The sequence below is a fragment of the Theropithecus gelada genome, chromosome 18, assembly GCF_003255815.1.
Source record: "Theropithecus gelada isolate Dixy chromosome 18, Tgel_1.0, whole genome shotgun sequence".
NCBI lineage: Eukaryota > Metazoa > Chordata > Mammalia > Primates > Cercopithecidae > Theropithecus > Theropithecus gelada.
In genome coordinates this window covers 51,781,273-51,796,833 of record NC_037686.1, presented here as the reverse complement: position 1 = coordinate 51,796,833, position 15,561 = coordinate 51,781,273, and the positions used below count along the sequence as shown (strand labels likewise).

Here is a 15,561-nt window from a genome sequence, read left to right as displayed (position 1 = left end):
CGGGCGGCTCCAGGGCAGACTCTGTCCCTACCTCCCCCGGCTTCTGGGGTTTGCCTTGGTGTTCCTGGGTTTGCATGTGACTGTCTTCTCCCTGGGTCTTCACATCGTCTTCCCTGTGTGCATGCCTGTCTCCGTGACCAAACTTCTGATTAGTATAAGGACACCAGTCATATTGGATTAGAGTCTCCATCCCCAGTGACTTCATTGGACTTCATTACCTCTGTAAAGACCCTAGCTCCAAATAACACCACATTCTGAGGCACTGGGAGTTAGGACTTCGACAGATCTTTTGCGGGAGGGGATACAATTCAGTCCAAAACAGGGACTATGGTGAAGAATAGGTGATATTTGAAAGGCCCTATAATGACAGACCCATGAAGTATGCATGCTAGCGGGTCACACCACTGAGGTTCTACGATAAAGTTACAAGTCTGCAAAGATGCCATAATAACATATTGACAGTTATGTCGTGGGAAAGTACATACTGTGATTTTACAGAGAAAAGTGAAGAGCATAACCCAAATGAGCTTCATAACCCAAATTACATTAAATTTATATTTAGGGCCGGGCGCAGTGGCTCATGCCTGTAATCCCAGCACTTTGGGAGGCCGAGGTGGGCGGATCATCTGAGGTCTAAAGTTCGAGATCAGCCTGACCAAGATGGAGAAACCCCGTCTCTACTAAAAATACAAAATTAGCCGGGCGTGGTGGCGCATGCCTGTAATCCCAGCTACTCAGGAAGGCTGAGGCAGGAGAATCGCCTGAATTCCGGGAGGCGGAGGTTGCAGTGAGCCGAGATCGCTCCATTGCACTCCAGCCTGGGCAACAAAGAAAAAGCGAAACTCCATCTCAAAAAAAAAAATTTATATTTAATCATTTCCTGTGATAATATAGACAATCAAATACAGATTAAACCAAAAAGAAATCCAGTTTTTTTTTTGCTAAAATGGTACAACAAAAGTTTATTATTGTGCTACTAAAAATTTATAGAACATCATAAGCACTAAGAACTCTTTCACATATTAAATACAAAGAACATGTATATATTAAACTTTCACAAAATGAGATTCACACCCCTTCTTAGGAACGCAAGCATTCATTGCATAAACAAGGCCACCTCATCTTTGCTCGTCATTACCAATAAGGTCCATCCATTCTTTTGTGTTTTAACCAGAACATTCGTGGCCCAGCAGGCACTGCTTCAGTTCCTGACATGGTTTCTCAATGAACAGCGTCAGGGCCAGCCCAGTGACGAAGGTCAGCACACAGTGTCCAGAGAAAAGATAGAACTGGAGACAAAGTGGGCAGGGTGAACACAGTTTTACTCTGGGATTCCTATTGTGTTCAGATCTAAAGTGTACCATCCTAGCTCTATGAAATGTATCTGTAGGACAATCAGTGCTACATATTAAAAATAAAATAAATAAAAGATATTATCCTGTGCTGAAGCCCTCCCTCTTTCTCCCACAAATAAAGCAAAGAACAATGAAGCTCTTAAAAAAAAAAAAAAAAAAAAAAAGCCTTCCATAAAAAACAAAGCCTTCCATAAAAGCAAATAGGTTGCCTTGTTGCTCAAGAAGAGAACAAGCTATGGTACCATAACATACCATAACAGAACTAGGAGCGCGTGCTTGCGTGCTAACTCACCATGTTTGCGTCAGTGTAGTGAATCAGTGTTTCCTGAAGGCCATTGTAAAGGATGATCAGAATCGGATGCACCAAGTAGCAAGCATAACTGATGCTGGACAGGAAACTCCAGATGTCCCAAGAAAGCACACGGTTCACCAGACCTGGAGGGAACAAGCACTGATGCATGAAGCCACAGCCTGTCTCTGGGCTGGTGAAGATGCCCCGTTGTCCCGTTGATGCTCCCGTTGCATTCTGCACCTAAGTCTGTGAACTTTTCCTAGGAAAGTCTTTATGCGTCATAATTTTAAGACAATGTAGCAAACCAAAAACCACCTTTCCCTTGCAAGAATGATGATAACACAAGAGAGATACATGGTTTCAGCCCCTGAGCATAAAACATTCCATGTATAAAACAAGGTATACATTCCTCATACTCACCTGGGTTCTGGATCAAGATGTAGCCACAGGGGGGCCTTGGGATAAGGCATTTAACATTGCCAGGCCTCCAACTCTTCATCTGTCAGTGAGAGCCTTGCATTTGATCACCCTTTAGGTGACTTTCAGGACAAATATTCTGTAACTTGGTATATATTCTAGAACTGTGTTGTCCCAGGCAATAGCCCCTAGCCACTTGTGGCTATTTAACTTAGTTAAAATTAGATATGATGAAAACTTCCTTTCTGAATAGGACTTATTGCTAACCTTATTTGGAATAAGGGTCTTTGCAGATGTCATTAAGATAAGGAACCAGAGATGAAATCATCCTGGATTAGGGTAGACCCTAAACCCAGTGACAAATGTCCTTATAAGAGACAGAAAAGGAGTCACAAAAGCAGAGGAGAGATGCAAGGAAGAGAACCATGTGATGACGAAGACAGAGACTGGAGTGAAGAGTCCACGAGCCAAGGAATGCCAAGGCTTGCCAGCAGCTACCAGAGGCTAGGAGAGGGGATGGGACAGATTCTCCTTCAGAAAATCCAGAGGGAACCAATCCTGCTGACACTTGGATTTTGAACAGCTAGCCTCCAGAACTGTGAGAGAATAAATTTCTGTTGTTTTAAGCCACAGAAATAAAATATAACTTCTGTTTCTCCTCTGCCTCCTCCTCATTTAAAGTGCTCAGTAGTGCATCACAATTTGCTCATGATAAATCTTTGGAGCCATCCTAGACTCCTTTCATTCCAGACTCCACAGAGTGCTTCCAAAAATGTGTCTCAAATCAGACCACTGCTCCTCACCTCCATGGCTAACACCCTCGTGAATCTTCCATCACCTCCTGTGTGGGCCTCCGTGGGAGCTTCCCGGTGGATCTGTTGGTCTCTGCTCTTGTTCTTGCCACCCTATAGTCCCCATACCACATCCAGAGTAATCTTTTAAAATCACATATCAGGGAGAAATGGGGAAGGGGAAGATATTGATCAAAGAGTACAAAGTTTCAGTTAAACTGTTGGAGTAAGTTTTAGTAATCTATTGCACTGCAGTGACCACAGTTAATAATAATGTACTGGATATTTTTCAGTGGCTAAAAGAAAAGATTCTTAACATTCTCACCACAGAAAAAGAGATAACTTGGCGAAGTGATGCATATGTTAATTAACTTGATTTCATCTTTCTACTATGTATACATATACCAAAACATCACGCTGTACTCCATAAATACATACAGTTATTATATGTCAATTTGAAAACAAATTTTACAAATCCACAAATCAAATCATGAGCTATGATCTGAATGTTTACATTCCCCCAAAATTCAGACGTTGAGATCCTAATCCCCAAGGCGATAGTATTAAGAGGTGGAGTCTTTGGAGAGGCAATTAGTTCACGAGGGCTGGGCCTTCAGGAATGGGATTAGTGCTCTTATAAAAGTGACCCCAGAGCCGGGTGCGGTGGCTCATGCCTGTAATCCCAGCACTTTGGGAGGCGGAGGCGGGTGGATCACCTGAGGTTGGAAGTTCGAGACCAGCCTGACCAACATGGAGAAACCCCGTCTCCACTAAAAATACAAAATTGGCTGGGCGTGGTGGCACATGCCTATAATCCCAGCTACTAGGGAGGCTGAGGCAGGAGAATCGCTTGAACCCAGGAGGCGGAGGTTGCAGTGAGCCATGATCGTGCCATTGCACTCCAGCCTGGGCAAACGAGTGAAACTCTGCCTTAAAAAAAAAAAAAAAAAAAGTGACCCCAGAGAGACCGCTCTACCCTTCCACCATGTGAGGACACATCTAGAAAGTTCCATCTAAGAACCAGAAAGCAGGCCTTCCCCAAACACTAAATCTGCTGGTGCCTTGATCTTAGATCTCCTAGCTCCAGAACTGTGAGATATAAATTTCTGTTGTTTTTAAGCCACCTCATTTATGAGATTTTTGTTATATCAGCTGAAATGGACTAAGACTTCATGTGACGTGGCATTTATATAATCCAAACTCTTCCCATGGCCTTGAAAGCTCTGCCTAACCTGGGTCCTATCTTCCTCTCTGAGTTCCCTTCCCACCTCTCTCTCCCCCTTAACCCTTGATTCCTATCTCACTGGTCATTTTGCTCTTCCTCCAAGTCACTAAGCTCGTTTCAGTCTAGAGACCTCTGCCTTCACATTCCATCTGCCCAGAATGCTTTTGTAACACATCTATGCAAATGTACCCCTAGTCCAGTTAGTTACCCACTAATCCCTGCTTTATTTTTATTCACTGTATTTAAACTTCCCCCGACCCCACAGTAATCTCTCACAAGGACGGGATTTTTCTTGTGTATTGCTGTATCCCCAGATTCTAGAACAGTACCTGGCATAGAATAAGCGTTCAAGAAGTATTTTATGTAATTAAGTGAAAAAACACAGATGGACTTACAGACAAAAGACACATTTCCCCCAAGTGAAGGCTATAAAGGTAAACCACAATTTCACGGTAGAAAAAAACCAAGTAATTGCAGAAAAATGAAGTCAGCAAAGAATCCAGGCTCATGCAGATAAGCCAGACACAAAAGAATGCGCCCTAAAGCAAATAATACCGTGTTCATGTTACGAGCCACAAGTGATTCCAGCAACTATTCATCATATCATATTAATGTTGCTAATGCGAATTTTATTGGTTTTATAGTTTTATGATTACTTCATAAATTTGCTTTGGCTTTCTGAATGCATGTGCTATAAACATAAAATTTTGTATCTAGGTTTATATTTGTTCATGTTTAGGCAAAATTGGAACAAAAATAAGAGCATATAGTCAGGGTAACTTGAATCTATGTACCCAGGGAAACAAAATGTATTGAATAAAAAAGGATACAAATAATTTGGGCCAACACCAAGAAGCCAAAAGAATTCTTATTTCTTTGGAATAGACCCACATATATTTAAGTTTGAGGATGAAAACTGTAGGTGACAGACCACCACTGAAGGACTTTAACTGAAGGAGTAATGTGGTCAGATGACTCTGGCAGCTCAACAGAAGACAACTTTGAGCATAACAAGACCAGCATGGTCTACATTGCTACCAAGCAAAGATGGTTAAAGATTCATTGAATCATCAAGATCCCTTCTAGTCCTGAGAATCTCAACTAAACATTTCTTCTTATTCAAACTTCTTATTTTTTTTTCTAAAGGTCATCAGCTAGAAACTTTTTTTTTTTTTTTTTGGAGATAGGGTCTCACTCTGTTGCCTACGCTAGAGTGCAGTGGCACGATCTCAGCTCACTGCAACCTCCGCCTCCCAGGTTCAAGCAATTCTCCTGCCTCAGCATCCCAAGGAGCTGAGATTACAAACGCATGCTGCCATGCCCAGCTAATTTTTGTATTTTTAATAGAGACGGGGTTTTGCCTCGTTGCCCAGGCTGGTCTTGAAATCCCAGGCTCAAGCAATCCACCTGCCTCGGCCTCTCAAAGTGCTGGGATTACAGGTGTGAGTCAGGTAGACACATATTTTCCAAAAATGTATTTAAGCTATCACCTCCTACATTCACCTACTAATCAATCTTGATATTTCGTAGATAGTTTTGGAGATACAAATCTAGGACATCAGGTGCCCCTACAGTTGTGGATTGGCTAATGACAACACACTTTTGAATGATAAATTGTTCAAGAATAAGTAAACTGGCTTGCTCATCACCTGGGTGACGAGATCGCACCCTTTCTTAGACTAATGACGGAGAGCATTGACTTGTTCCACTGTAATAATAATGCTGCAGGCTGGACATGGTGGCTCACGCCTGTAATCCCAGCACTTTGGAAGGCCGAAGCAGGTGGATCACAAGGTCACAAGTTTGAGACCAGCCTGGCTAACATGGCAAAACCCCATCTCTACTGAAAATACAAAAATTAGCTCGGCATGGTGGCAAGTGCCTGTAATCCCAGCTAATCAGGAAGCTGAGGCAGGAGAATCAATTGAACCCAGGAGACGGAGGTTGCTGTGAGCCGAGATCATGCCATTACACTCCAGCCTGGGTGACAAGAGCAACAGTCCATCTCAAAAATAATAATAATAATGCAAATTTGTTTAATCTTCTAACTTAACCTAAGTCATTGCTCTCTAATATCATTTATGTTAGCCAGTTATTTTTGATAAACAGCAGCACCTCTCACAGTAGAGAAGAATACTGTGATGTTTGCAACATTAGAAATGACCTGTGCCAGGCCACGGGGAGCAGTTGTTTATGAGGCTCTATGACAGCACAGGAACATGATCATGGGGTGAGGTGGCAAGGTTGTGGTAATGTATCCCAGAATTTCCCATAAATGCAAATACATCCGTCAGAGAAAACGCAGTCCATTTCCTCTTTAATATCACTTTTCCATATAAGGGAAAGCTTTTAAAATCAAAATATGAAAGATCATTAAGGCTCATTTTAAAATTAAAATATTAAAGAGCATCGTTATGTTAAAATACTTCTAACATTTAGGAACCGTTTTAATTAACATCCGGGAGAAGTGCTGTCACTTAGGCGTGAAGAGCACTGGCTTTGGACTTCGTGCTGAGACCTGGGTTCATTTTCTAGTTCGACCACTCACCAGCTGTGGGACTTTCACTGTGTCGCTTTCTCTCCAGACACGGTTGTTCTCATTGCTAATTATAGGTCTTCTCCCAGGGGTGTGGTCACTGCTACTGGAGATCTGGGTGATGTTTCCCACAAGGTCTAGTATACACCATGTGCCCAGTCAGCTGGCCACTGTGTTTCTCTTTCAATCATTATTTCCCACCACCTACCTTTGCTGAGGCTGACTGGCATGGGTTTACAGGCTAAGTTTAAACGTTTAAACTCTTCCTGATGGGTTATTTCCCTAGAGTATGAAGTGGGCATGCCTCCCCCCAGATCCACTGCTCCTGTTCCAGGGCTTTGGGTAGCTTGAGGCCAGAACCTCTTCTAGGAGCTTCCTGCCAGCCTTGTCCTGTTGTTTGCTGACATCCCAAGCACACAGTTCCTACCTCTCGCCAAATAGAGAGGAGAGGGAGGAAAGCATCAGGTGACTTGGATACACCTTTCTAACCTGGAGAAGATTCTTTTCCATTGAAGCCTTTTATCTGCTTGGCTCTCTGCATGTTGAAAGCCAACTCAGTGATCAAAGGGGATCTTGGCAAGCATTCAGTCTACACCTTCAGATGGGGAAACCAAGGCTTAAGGTGCTGTGACTGGAAGTCTTGCTCCTAAGCACTAATTTTTTTTTTTTTTTCTCATGACATTACTCTGCCTGAATTCACTTTCCAACTTCTAAACTAGCTTCATTGGAGGGGCTGCATCTTTTTCTTTCAGAACCTGCACTTGTGCATACATCCATGTAAAAATCTTATATTTAAATTCTCTGTCTTTTCCAAGGACAGAGAGAAATTTATATTTTTGAATCAATATCAGTCATTCATCAACCACCCCAGAAAATAGAAGGCCCTCTGGTACACTCCTTGTGTGTTCAATTTGTCACCTTTGAAGGAACAGAGTGTGAACCCAACAGCAAAGCCCGGAGCCGCTTCCATACCTCCATATCCTCCCTGGCACGCAAAAAGGACCCAGCCCACGGCCGCCGCCCACAGGGTCCGGTGGAGGGCTTGGTAGAGAGCTGCAGCTACTGGAAAGGAAGCAGAGGCGTCGTCCACCACGTATGCCAGAGCGGCCACCGCAAATAGGGTGGCCAGGGAGCAGCTCCACCCCAGCAGGACCTGCATCTGCGGGGAGAGGAGAGGCAGGGCCCAGCCCTTTTTAGCCATTGTATAATTCCCTCCTCCTAAACAAACTTATTTTTTGGTGTTTTTACTGTCATTTAGGTCTTTATTCGCAAACCTCAGTCAGGGCATAGATTTGACTAAAATGGAAGGTTGTAATTTAAAAGGGGTGGCCAGGAGATCTTTGTGGTGACAGAGAGTTCAGTACCTTGACTGTGGGGGCAGGGGTTGCACAAATTTGCACATGAGACAAAATTACCCAGAACCATACAGATGTGTGCAAATGAGTACGTGTAGAGTTGGTGGATCTGAGGTCTATTGTGCCAATGTCCATTTTCTGGCTGTGTTCAGGTACCATAGTTATGTCACACGTTGCCCGCTGGGGAGCCGGAGCACACAGCACCTCTCTGTACTAGTTTTGCAACTTTTGGGGCATCTATAATCATTTCAAAATGAAAGTGAAAAGAAAACCAATAAGTAATGTTCTAACCCACTCCTAATCTCCCATTTTGTCCCTTAACCAAATTAAGGCTCCTTGATGGCTTCTGCCTTCACCATAAATGTGAGGGCCTCAGCGCACAGCCCCGGCCTGGGCAGCAGCCTAGTCAAGTGGAAGGAATGGGAGGATGAGAAGTCTTCAGCTCAAAGAATAGCCCCAAGAGTTAACTCCTAACACCTGACTCAGTTCAAGATCTTGACCTTGCATCACCTGACTTGACCTTTTTAGACCCAGACCTGTCTCCCAAGTAGCTGTCTTGCTTCTCTGTGCTGTGCTCAAGCTGCTGTGATGATGTCTACACTGCACTGAACCAACATCGGATCAGTCCACCATCTTGTCTCTGAGACCTGCTTAGGTCTCAGGTTCCTGGCTGCAGGAGAGGAAAGGTACATACTCAGGGGCACTCTACTCTTTTAGCCTGGGATCTCCCTCACTCCTTTGCTACTTCCCTGGCCCAAATGGGCCTGCAGTCTCTCAAAATGCATCTTGGGTATCATGTTCTGTTTCTGTACTTGTCTGCTTATCTTTATTATGGTGCATCCTGCCTTATCTCACTCTTGGCAGCTTCCTCCAGCTTAGTCTTTATTTTCTAGCTTCTAAAGCTTTGAGTTTGTTCTACCCAACTGTTTGCATTGTTTCTCCAGGTTAACGTGGCTTGTGTTCCAGCTCCGGGCTTCCTGGTCCTGACCCTGGCCCTTGAAGTCATTCCCAAATGCTCTCTCTTCATGTTAAGTTTGGCCCTTTGCTGACACACATTTTCTCCCTGGGCCCCCATGTAACCTAGACTATGTTGAAGCCTCTCTTTAAAGGCATTCTGTTATAATCTACAACTGAATTATGCATTTCCTGGAAAATATCGTAACTCCAACCAAAAAAAAAAAAAAAAAAAAAATCACATAGCTTCTGTATATTCATTCCTTTTGGTAAAATCTTATCTCCTCTTCCTCCCATGGGCAACACGAGGTTTTCCAAGGACCAGGGTCTCTTCTCTGGAACATCTAGATAAGGTACCCACAAAGCCTAGGCAAACAAAGGTAGGACCTGGCAGAGGGGTTTGGGGCAGGAGTTGTATCCTAATTCCTGGCCCTTCTTCCATTGAGAAGAAAATTCTCTTTCATTCATTCATGTGTTGAGTACCTTCAGTGAGTCAGGGTCTCAGAACCAGATGCTGGTGATTCAGAAATGAGACAAGTAGTGAACTCCAGGAGCTCACCGTCTATGGGGTGAATAAATGCTTTATCATGCGGTACAAACCAGGGCCCAGAAATGCACAGTGCACAGAGGAACCCAAAAGAAGGACATGGCCTGGCCTGGAGGGATAAGGAAAGACTTCCTGGGGGTGAAAACTCTAGGTGAGCCCTCTAGGCAAAACAGGAGTTAAGTCAGATGAAAGGGAGAGGTGAGTAGGGGGAAGGGGTAAGAGGCAGATTCCAGACAGAGAAGGAGACATGAGCAACTGCACAGATGCCAGGAAAAGCTTGTGTGTATCAGTGGTGGCAGTCAAGGGCACTGTGAGCAGGTTGGTATCACTGACGTGCAAAGGGCAAGGCAGGGAGTGGTGAGAGACATGACGCTAGAGAGACAGGCAGAGTGATGTCATGGGGACTCTGAAGGCCTTGTTGAACAGATCAAGCCTTATCATGGATGTCAAAGGAAGTCATGGAGAGATTTTGCATCGTTCAAGGGTATAGCCAAGGTGGTGTCTCACATAGATCACCATCTATTTAAGACATTTAACTTAGCATGAAGAGGGAGCATTTGGGAATGACTTCAAGGGCCAGGGTCAAATCTACTCATCAAGAGTAGAGTTGAGATCAATAAGACTGGAGGCAAGGAAACAAGTGACAACATCCAGGCAAGAGATGAGAAAAGCTTTAAGGTCAGTTCAAAAGGCTGAGAGAGGATGGCAGGAGAAACCATCGGCAGGGTGTAGGGAATGATTGACTGAGAGCGGTGGTCAGTGAGGAGGAGGCATCCAAGATGAACCCAGGTTTCCAGCTTGAGTAACGAGATTGGATGGTGAACCAGAATGATTGCCCACAAAGGAGCCAGAGAAGAAAATGAGTGTTGGGGTACATCTGGAAAAGCAAAGTAACAGCTTCTTCCCCTCCAGACACCTCATGTCCTGATTCCCACACACAACCATCAAATCTGACCAAGAATCTTGTGTATAGAAACATTGAGGGTGTGCTGTTAAAAATCCAACCCAACTCAGTATCCTCTTCCAGAAGAGAGTCTTGCCATTGTAATCTCACTGGGTAGTTTTCTCACATTGGTGGTTTCTTTGGGTCAGTACCAAGGCTCCTACTGATGGGACCACGCTGGGTTCCAAATCTGGAGCATCATAAGGAGAGCTCAGTGAAGAAAGCAGAGATTCAAGCTCTGGCAGGAAGATAAAGGCCTTCTTATCTTAAAAAAAAAAAAAAAAAAAAATGAAGACGGGGGTCTCAGCATGTTGCCTGAGCTGGTCCTGAACTGGACTCAAGGTATCCTCCTGCCTCAGCCTCCCAAAGTGCTGGGATTACAGGTGTTAACCACTGCACCTGGCCAATTCGTTCTTATTCTTTAGCATGGAGAGACATCAGTAACACTCTACAGCACAATACAGTACCCAGCAGGCTGACTCCTTCATCCACAGCTTTGGAAGAGCCTGGCCAGGTGGGCCACACAGTCCCAGCCGGACCCATGCCCATAAAGTGAGGCACGGGAAATCATACCTTGGTTCTGAGAATGTTTTCCTGGTTGTTTTGGTGCATGTAAATGCTCAGAAAGAGGCCCACAAGAAATGGCCCGAATCGGCAGTAGGGCTTTGTGTAGTACTCCACAAAATACGATACAGTCGCCTCTTCACTGAAAAATACAAGGAAATAAGGCAAAATGTTATGTTTAATCTGGACATGGCAAAGGGAATCCAAATCCCTGATGGCCATTGGGATAATCAGCAAGCCCAAAGGTACATTTAGGGCACATTTGTTCATTTCCTCAGTCATGGTGTGCAAACAGTACCTCATGGTCCCGTCTCAGCCAAAGCTGTCTTGTTTAGGTTCCATATTCCCTCAGGCCCCTCCACCCCAGATCCCAAGGAAATATGATGAGTGTGTTCATTTTAAATAGCTGTGTCTGGTGGCCAGTATGTCAGAATGCTCTAAAAATGTAGCATCCAGATGTGAACCCAAGGGTCCCAAGGACAGAGACTGTCCTGAGAGAGAAGTGATGAGAGGTCCAGGCCAGGCCTTTAAAAGGATACCAAAAACTATTCTTTGAAGCTGTGTTTTTCAAGGTGTGGTCCCTTGACATCAACAGCTGCATCAGGCCAGACATGGTGGCTCACACATGTAATCCCAGCACTTTGGGAAGCCGAGGCAAGATGATCGCTTGAGCCCAGGAGTTTGAGATCAATCTGGGCAACATAGGGAGACCCCATCTCAACAACAACAAAAAAAAATGAGCCAGGCCTGGTGGCACATGCCTACAGTCCCAGCTCCTCAGGAGGCTGAAGCAGGAGGTTTGCTTGAACTCAGGAGGTTGAGGCTGCAGTGAGCTGTGATCATGCCACTGTGCTCCAGCTTGGGTGACAGAGTGAGACTCTGTTGCAATAGAATAAAAAAACACACAAACAAAAACAAAACACCTGCATTACCTGAGAACTTATTAGGAACCCAGACTCATGGGCCCCACCCAGACCTACTGGCAGTGGACCCAACCATCTGTGTGTTAAGAAGCCCTGCAGGTGACCCTGGCCCCCTCAAGGCTGAGAAGCATTGCCTAAACAGTGTCCTTCATGGGAGACGTCCAGGTTATACCCAAGACCATGGAATCATCATCTCTGCACGTGGGACCCAGGGACTAGAAATTTTAAAACTCTCCTGAGCTTCCTAAACGCAGATTGAGAACCCCTGCTCTAAATTTATCACCATTAAAATTATCACCGTTCCCCACTGAAGCTAGACACACTCTCAGCACCTAACTGCCCATGCAGGGACTGCTGGAGAAAGGGAAGGTGTTTGAGGACTAGACGTATGGTTCTTCGACTGTGGCTGCACATTTGAATGCCCTGGGAGTGCTTACAAAAGTCAGCTGCCTGGGCCCCATGCCCAGAGATTCTGATTCAATTGTTTGGAGGTGGGGCTGGAAGCATCAGTGGATTTAGAAGCTCCCAAGTGACTCTAATATATGGCCAGGGTTGGAAAACGCAGGACTAGACATGAGTGAGCCTCCTCCTCGATCACTTGGCCATGCCATGAAATGGGAAGGGCATGATAGTCTCCTGGTCAGGAGGCTTGGGATGTCATCATCGATTCGTTCATTTATTCTCACATGCCACCCACTCACGGATTCACATGGAGCACTCACATGCCAGGAACGGTTCTGACCATTTTATTTTGGAAGGTCAGCAAAGGCTGCTCTGAGAAGGTGACATTGGCACAGACACCTGAAAGATGTGAAGGAGAAAGCCCTGCCAAGATCTTAGACTTTAACAGAAGAGTAATTCAGGCTGAACAGCAAGTGCTGAGGCCCCGGGTTGGGGAGGGTGGGGCAGGGGGTTCGGGGAGCATGCTTGGCGTGGCTGGTCCAGTGTCAGCAGGTAGGAGGGTGACCAATGAGGCCACTGGAGGAATTCGAGCAGATGACTGACGTGATCTGATTTTCATTTGTGTCACTGCATTGAGAAAAGATTATCAGGTAATCATACCAGTTTTTCCTGTGTCATTGTCATACATGCCTCATTGGGGAGGCGAAATAGCACTGTGGATTGGCTCCTAGGTTCAAATCACATTGTGCCACCTACTAGTTGTGTGACCTTGGAGAGGTAAGTTCAGTCTCTCCATCCAACAAAGCCACCGAGCAGCAATTGGCTGCTGGAGGAGAAACACAGTGGAGCCACATGGGGGCGCTCCTTTCCTCTGAGAAGCGCTTCAGTGGGCAACGTGAGCTCAGAGAGGACCTACCAGTGCAGGCTGAGAGGTTCAAAAGTTTGGAAGCCAAGAAGGCAATCAGCTTTCCCATCCAGACCGAAAGTTTCATACCCACTTTTTCCATGAACCAAAGGGCACAGGATGAGCAGCCTGGCATTCAGCAGCCCTCCCCGGGAAGTCCTGGCCAGAGAGGGGCAGGCTGGGGAACCACGTTACCTGGCTTCTGATGGAGCCACCACAGGAAGTTTATATGCCAATGTGATCAGAGCAGTGGCTGTGAAAGATGCCAAGAACAGCATGGCTCCAAGGAGGATGAGGATTTGTGTACTCCTGCAAAGAAGAGAGGACACAGAGAGGAGTGCCCTTCAGTTTCTTGCCCCACAGATGCACTTCCTGTGGCACAAAAGGCTGGAAATCCTGACTGTCAGAGGAACTTCCTGCTGGACCTGCTTTTGAGAGGCTGATGAGGGGCAGGGAGAGCTGGGCTGGGGCTGGAGGACCTGAGGCAGCCTCGGTCTTGACCATCCATTAGCCGTGCCACACAGGGCAGAGCCTTGAACTTGAGTTTCCTGGTCTAGACAGGAACAGTAATCACATCGCTGCCTGACCCCCTGAGGCTTACTGTGTAGCTCAAAAGGAGTCCATGCCTGGGAATGCCCCTTGTCACCTATGAAACACGATATGGATACAAGTGGTGGTGGGTTTGGGAGAGAGGACTGTCAAAGACAGGATGGGACACAGGGTGGACCCACTCCAAGCACAGGGGAAAGAGGATCAAGAAGGAGGATAGTATGGTTTGGATCTTTGTCCCTGCCCAAATCTCATGTGGAATTGTAATCCCCAGTGTTGGAAGTGGGGCCTGATAGGAGGTGACTGGATCATGGGGGTGGATTTCCCCCTTGCTGTTCTTGTGATAGTGAGTGAATTCTCATGAGATCTGGTTGTTTAAAAGTATGTAGCACCTCCCCACTTTGCTCTCTTCCTCCTGCTCCCACCATATAAGATGTGCCTGCTTCCCATTCTGCCCTGATTGTAAGTTTCCTGAGGCGTCCCCAGAAGCAGAAGCCTGTACAGCCTGCAGAACCATGAGTCAATTAAACCTCTTTTCTTTATAAATTACCCAGTCTTGGGTAGTTCTTTATAGCAGTGTGAAAATAGACTAATACAGAGGGGGAACCGGGCATGCCTTCAACTGAGGAGCAGAGCCTGAGACAAATGTCTGGGTGCAGGTAGTTCACGTGGGAGTAGGAATGAGGGATAGGGTAGGAGAATAGGGAAGCAGGGAAAACCAATACCAGGATGTGCTATCAAGGTAGCCAATGCTCAATTCTTCCAGAATGTTCCACAGGGCCTTATGAAATGTACCTTAAAACTGTCCTGTGAGATGAAAGAGAGAAGCATTTTCCCACTGTCTTCTGTCTCACATGGGTTAAGGATGGTCCCACACAAATTAATTCCTCCACACTTTGGGATCGTGCATGTATAAAACTAGGATGTTCCCTGAAGCACCCAGAGTGAGGCACTGTCTGGTTGTACCTGCTCGGAAGTGTGAGGGTTGGCATTTAGAGGATCTACAGTGGTGTGGAAGAAATGCCAAACACAGGTGCAAGACCATCCAGGCACAGCCTGACCTGGAAAATGCCTTTGACAATGCAATTCTGCTAGTGGAAGTTGCCATGGCTGCTCATGAGGAAGGGATAAGATAGATACTATGCAGTTATCACCACAGTGATACAGGGAGAAAATTATTTTCAGCCAGAGTACCAATGTTAGTATAATGTTTGGAAAGAAGGATGAATTCTAGCTCCATGGTGCTATGATTGATTAGTAATGTCTGCTATGAGGGTAGGCAGGGGGTTATGGTAATAATGCTGTATGTATATTTACTGTGACTTCTGCCAGACCCCTTAGCTCTTCGTTCCTTGAATTACTGAGCTCCAGAAAGACCTAATTCCACTGGCATTCCATGGAATTATATTCTCTAAAGGAAGAAAAGCCCTACTTTTATACTTCCCTCCACTTATAAGCTAAATCTTGTTGCATAGTCACAAGCTTGGACAGTGTGGGCTTTCAGCTGAAGGACTGAAATTCACCTTCCACCACAGCCTTTAGGAAAGATGCTGACATTGGGGCCAGGGCTCCTCAGTCATAAGGACACTCACATGGGTTCCCAGGGAAGTCTAGAGTGGGCAGGCATAAGAACTCAGTGTCCTAGGTAAGTGGTAGTCAGTCCATCCAATAAAAACCAACAGCCACCCAAGTAAATATGTGTTTAACTCCCTGGGGGACTTAAGACCAGTCCCTGGCACCTACTTCCAAGATCAGTATCTCCACCACAGACTCTACAAGTCTCTTCCAGCTAGCACCATGTCAA

At 45.5% G+C, this 15,561-nt stretch overlaps 1 protein-coding gene across 1 annotated transcript in view; it reads right to left on the bottom strand.

Moving 5' to 3' along the window:
* Positions 1–867: 867 nt before the first annotated feature.
* Positions 868–15,561, bottom strand: part of LOC112611610 (O-acyltransferase like protein) — a 75,847-nt gene continuing 61,153 nt past the window's right edge. Inside the window, exons 11-15 of the mRNA XM_025365571.1 lie at positions 13,404–13,517; positions 10,989–11,121; positions 7,589–7,775; positions 1,648–1,790; positions 868–1,289 (exon numbers count right to left, since the gene is read on the bottom strand). Of these exons, the coding sequence (XP_025221356.1) occupies positions 1,167–1,289; positions 1,648–1,790; positions 7,589–7,775; positions 10,989–11,121; positions 13,404–13,517 (700 nt within the window). The 3' untranslated portion in view covers positions 868–1,166. The remainder of the gene's footprint in view (positions 1,290–1,647; positions 1,791–7,588; positions 7,776–10,988; positions 11,122–13,403; positions 13,518–15,561) is intronic.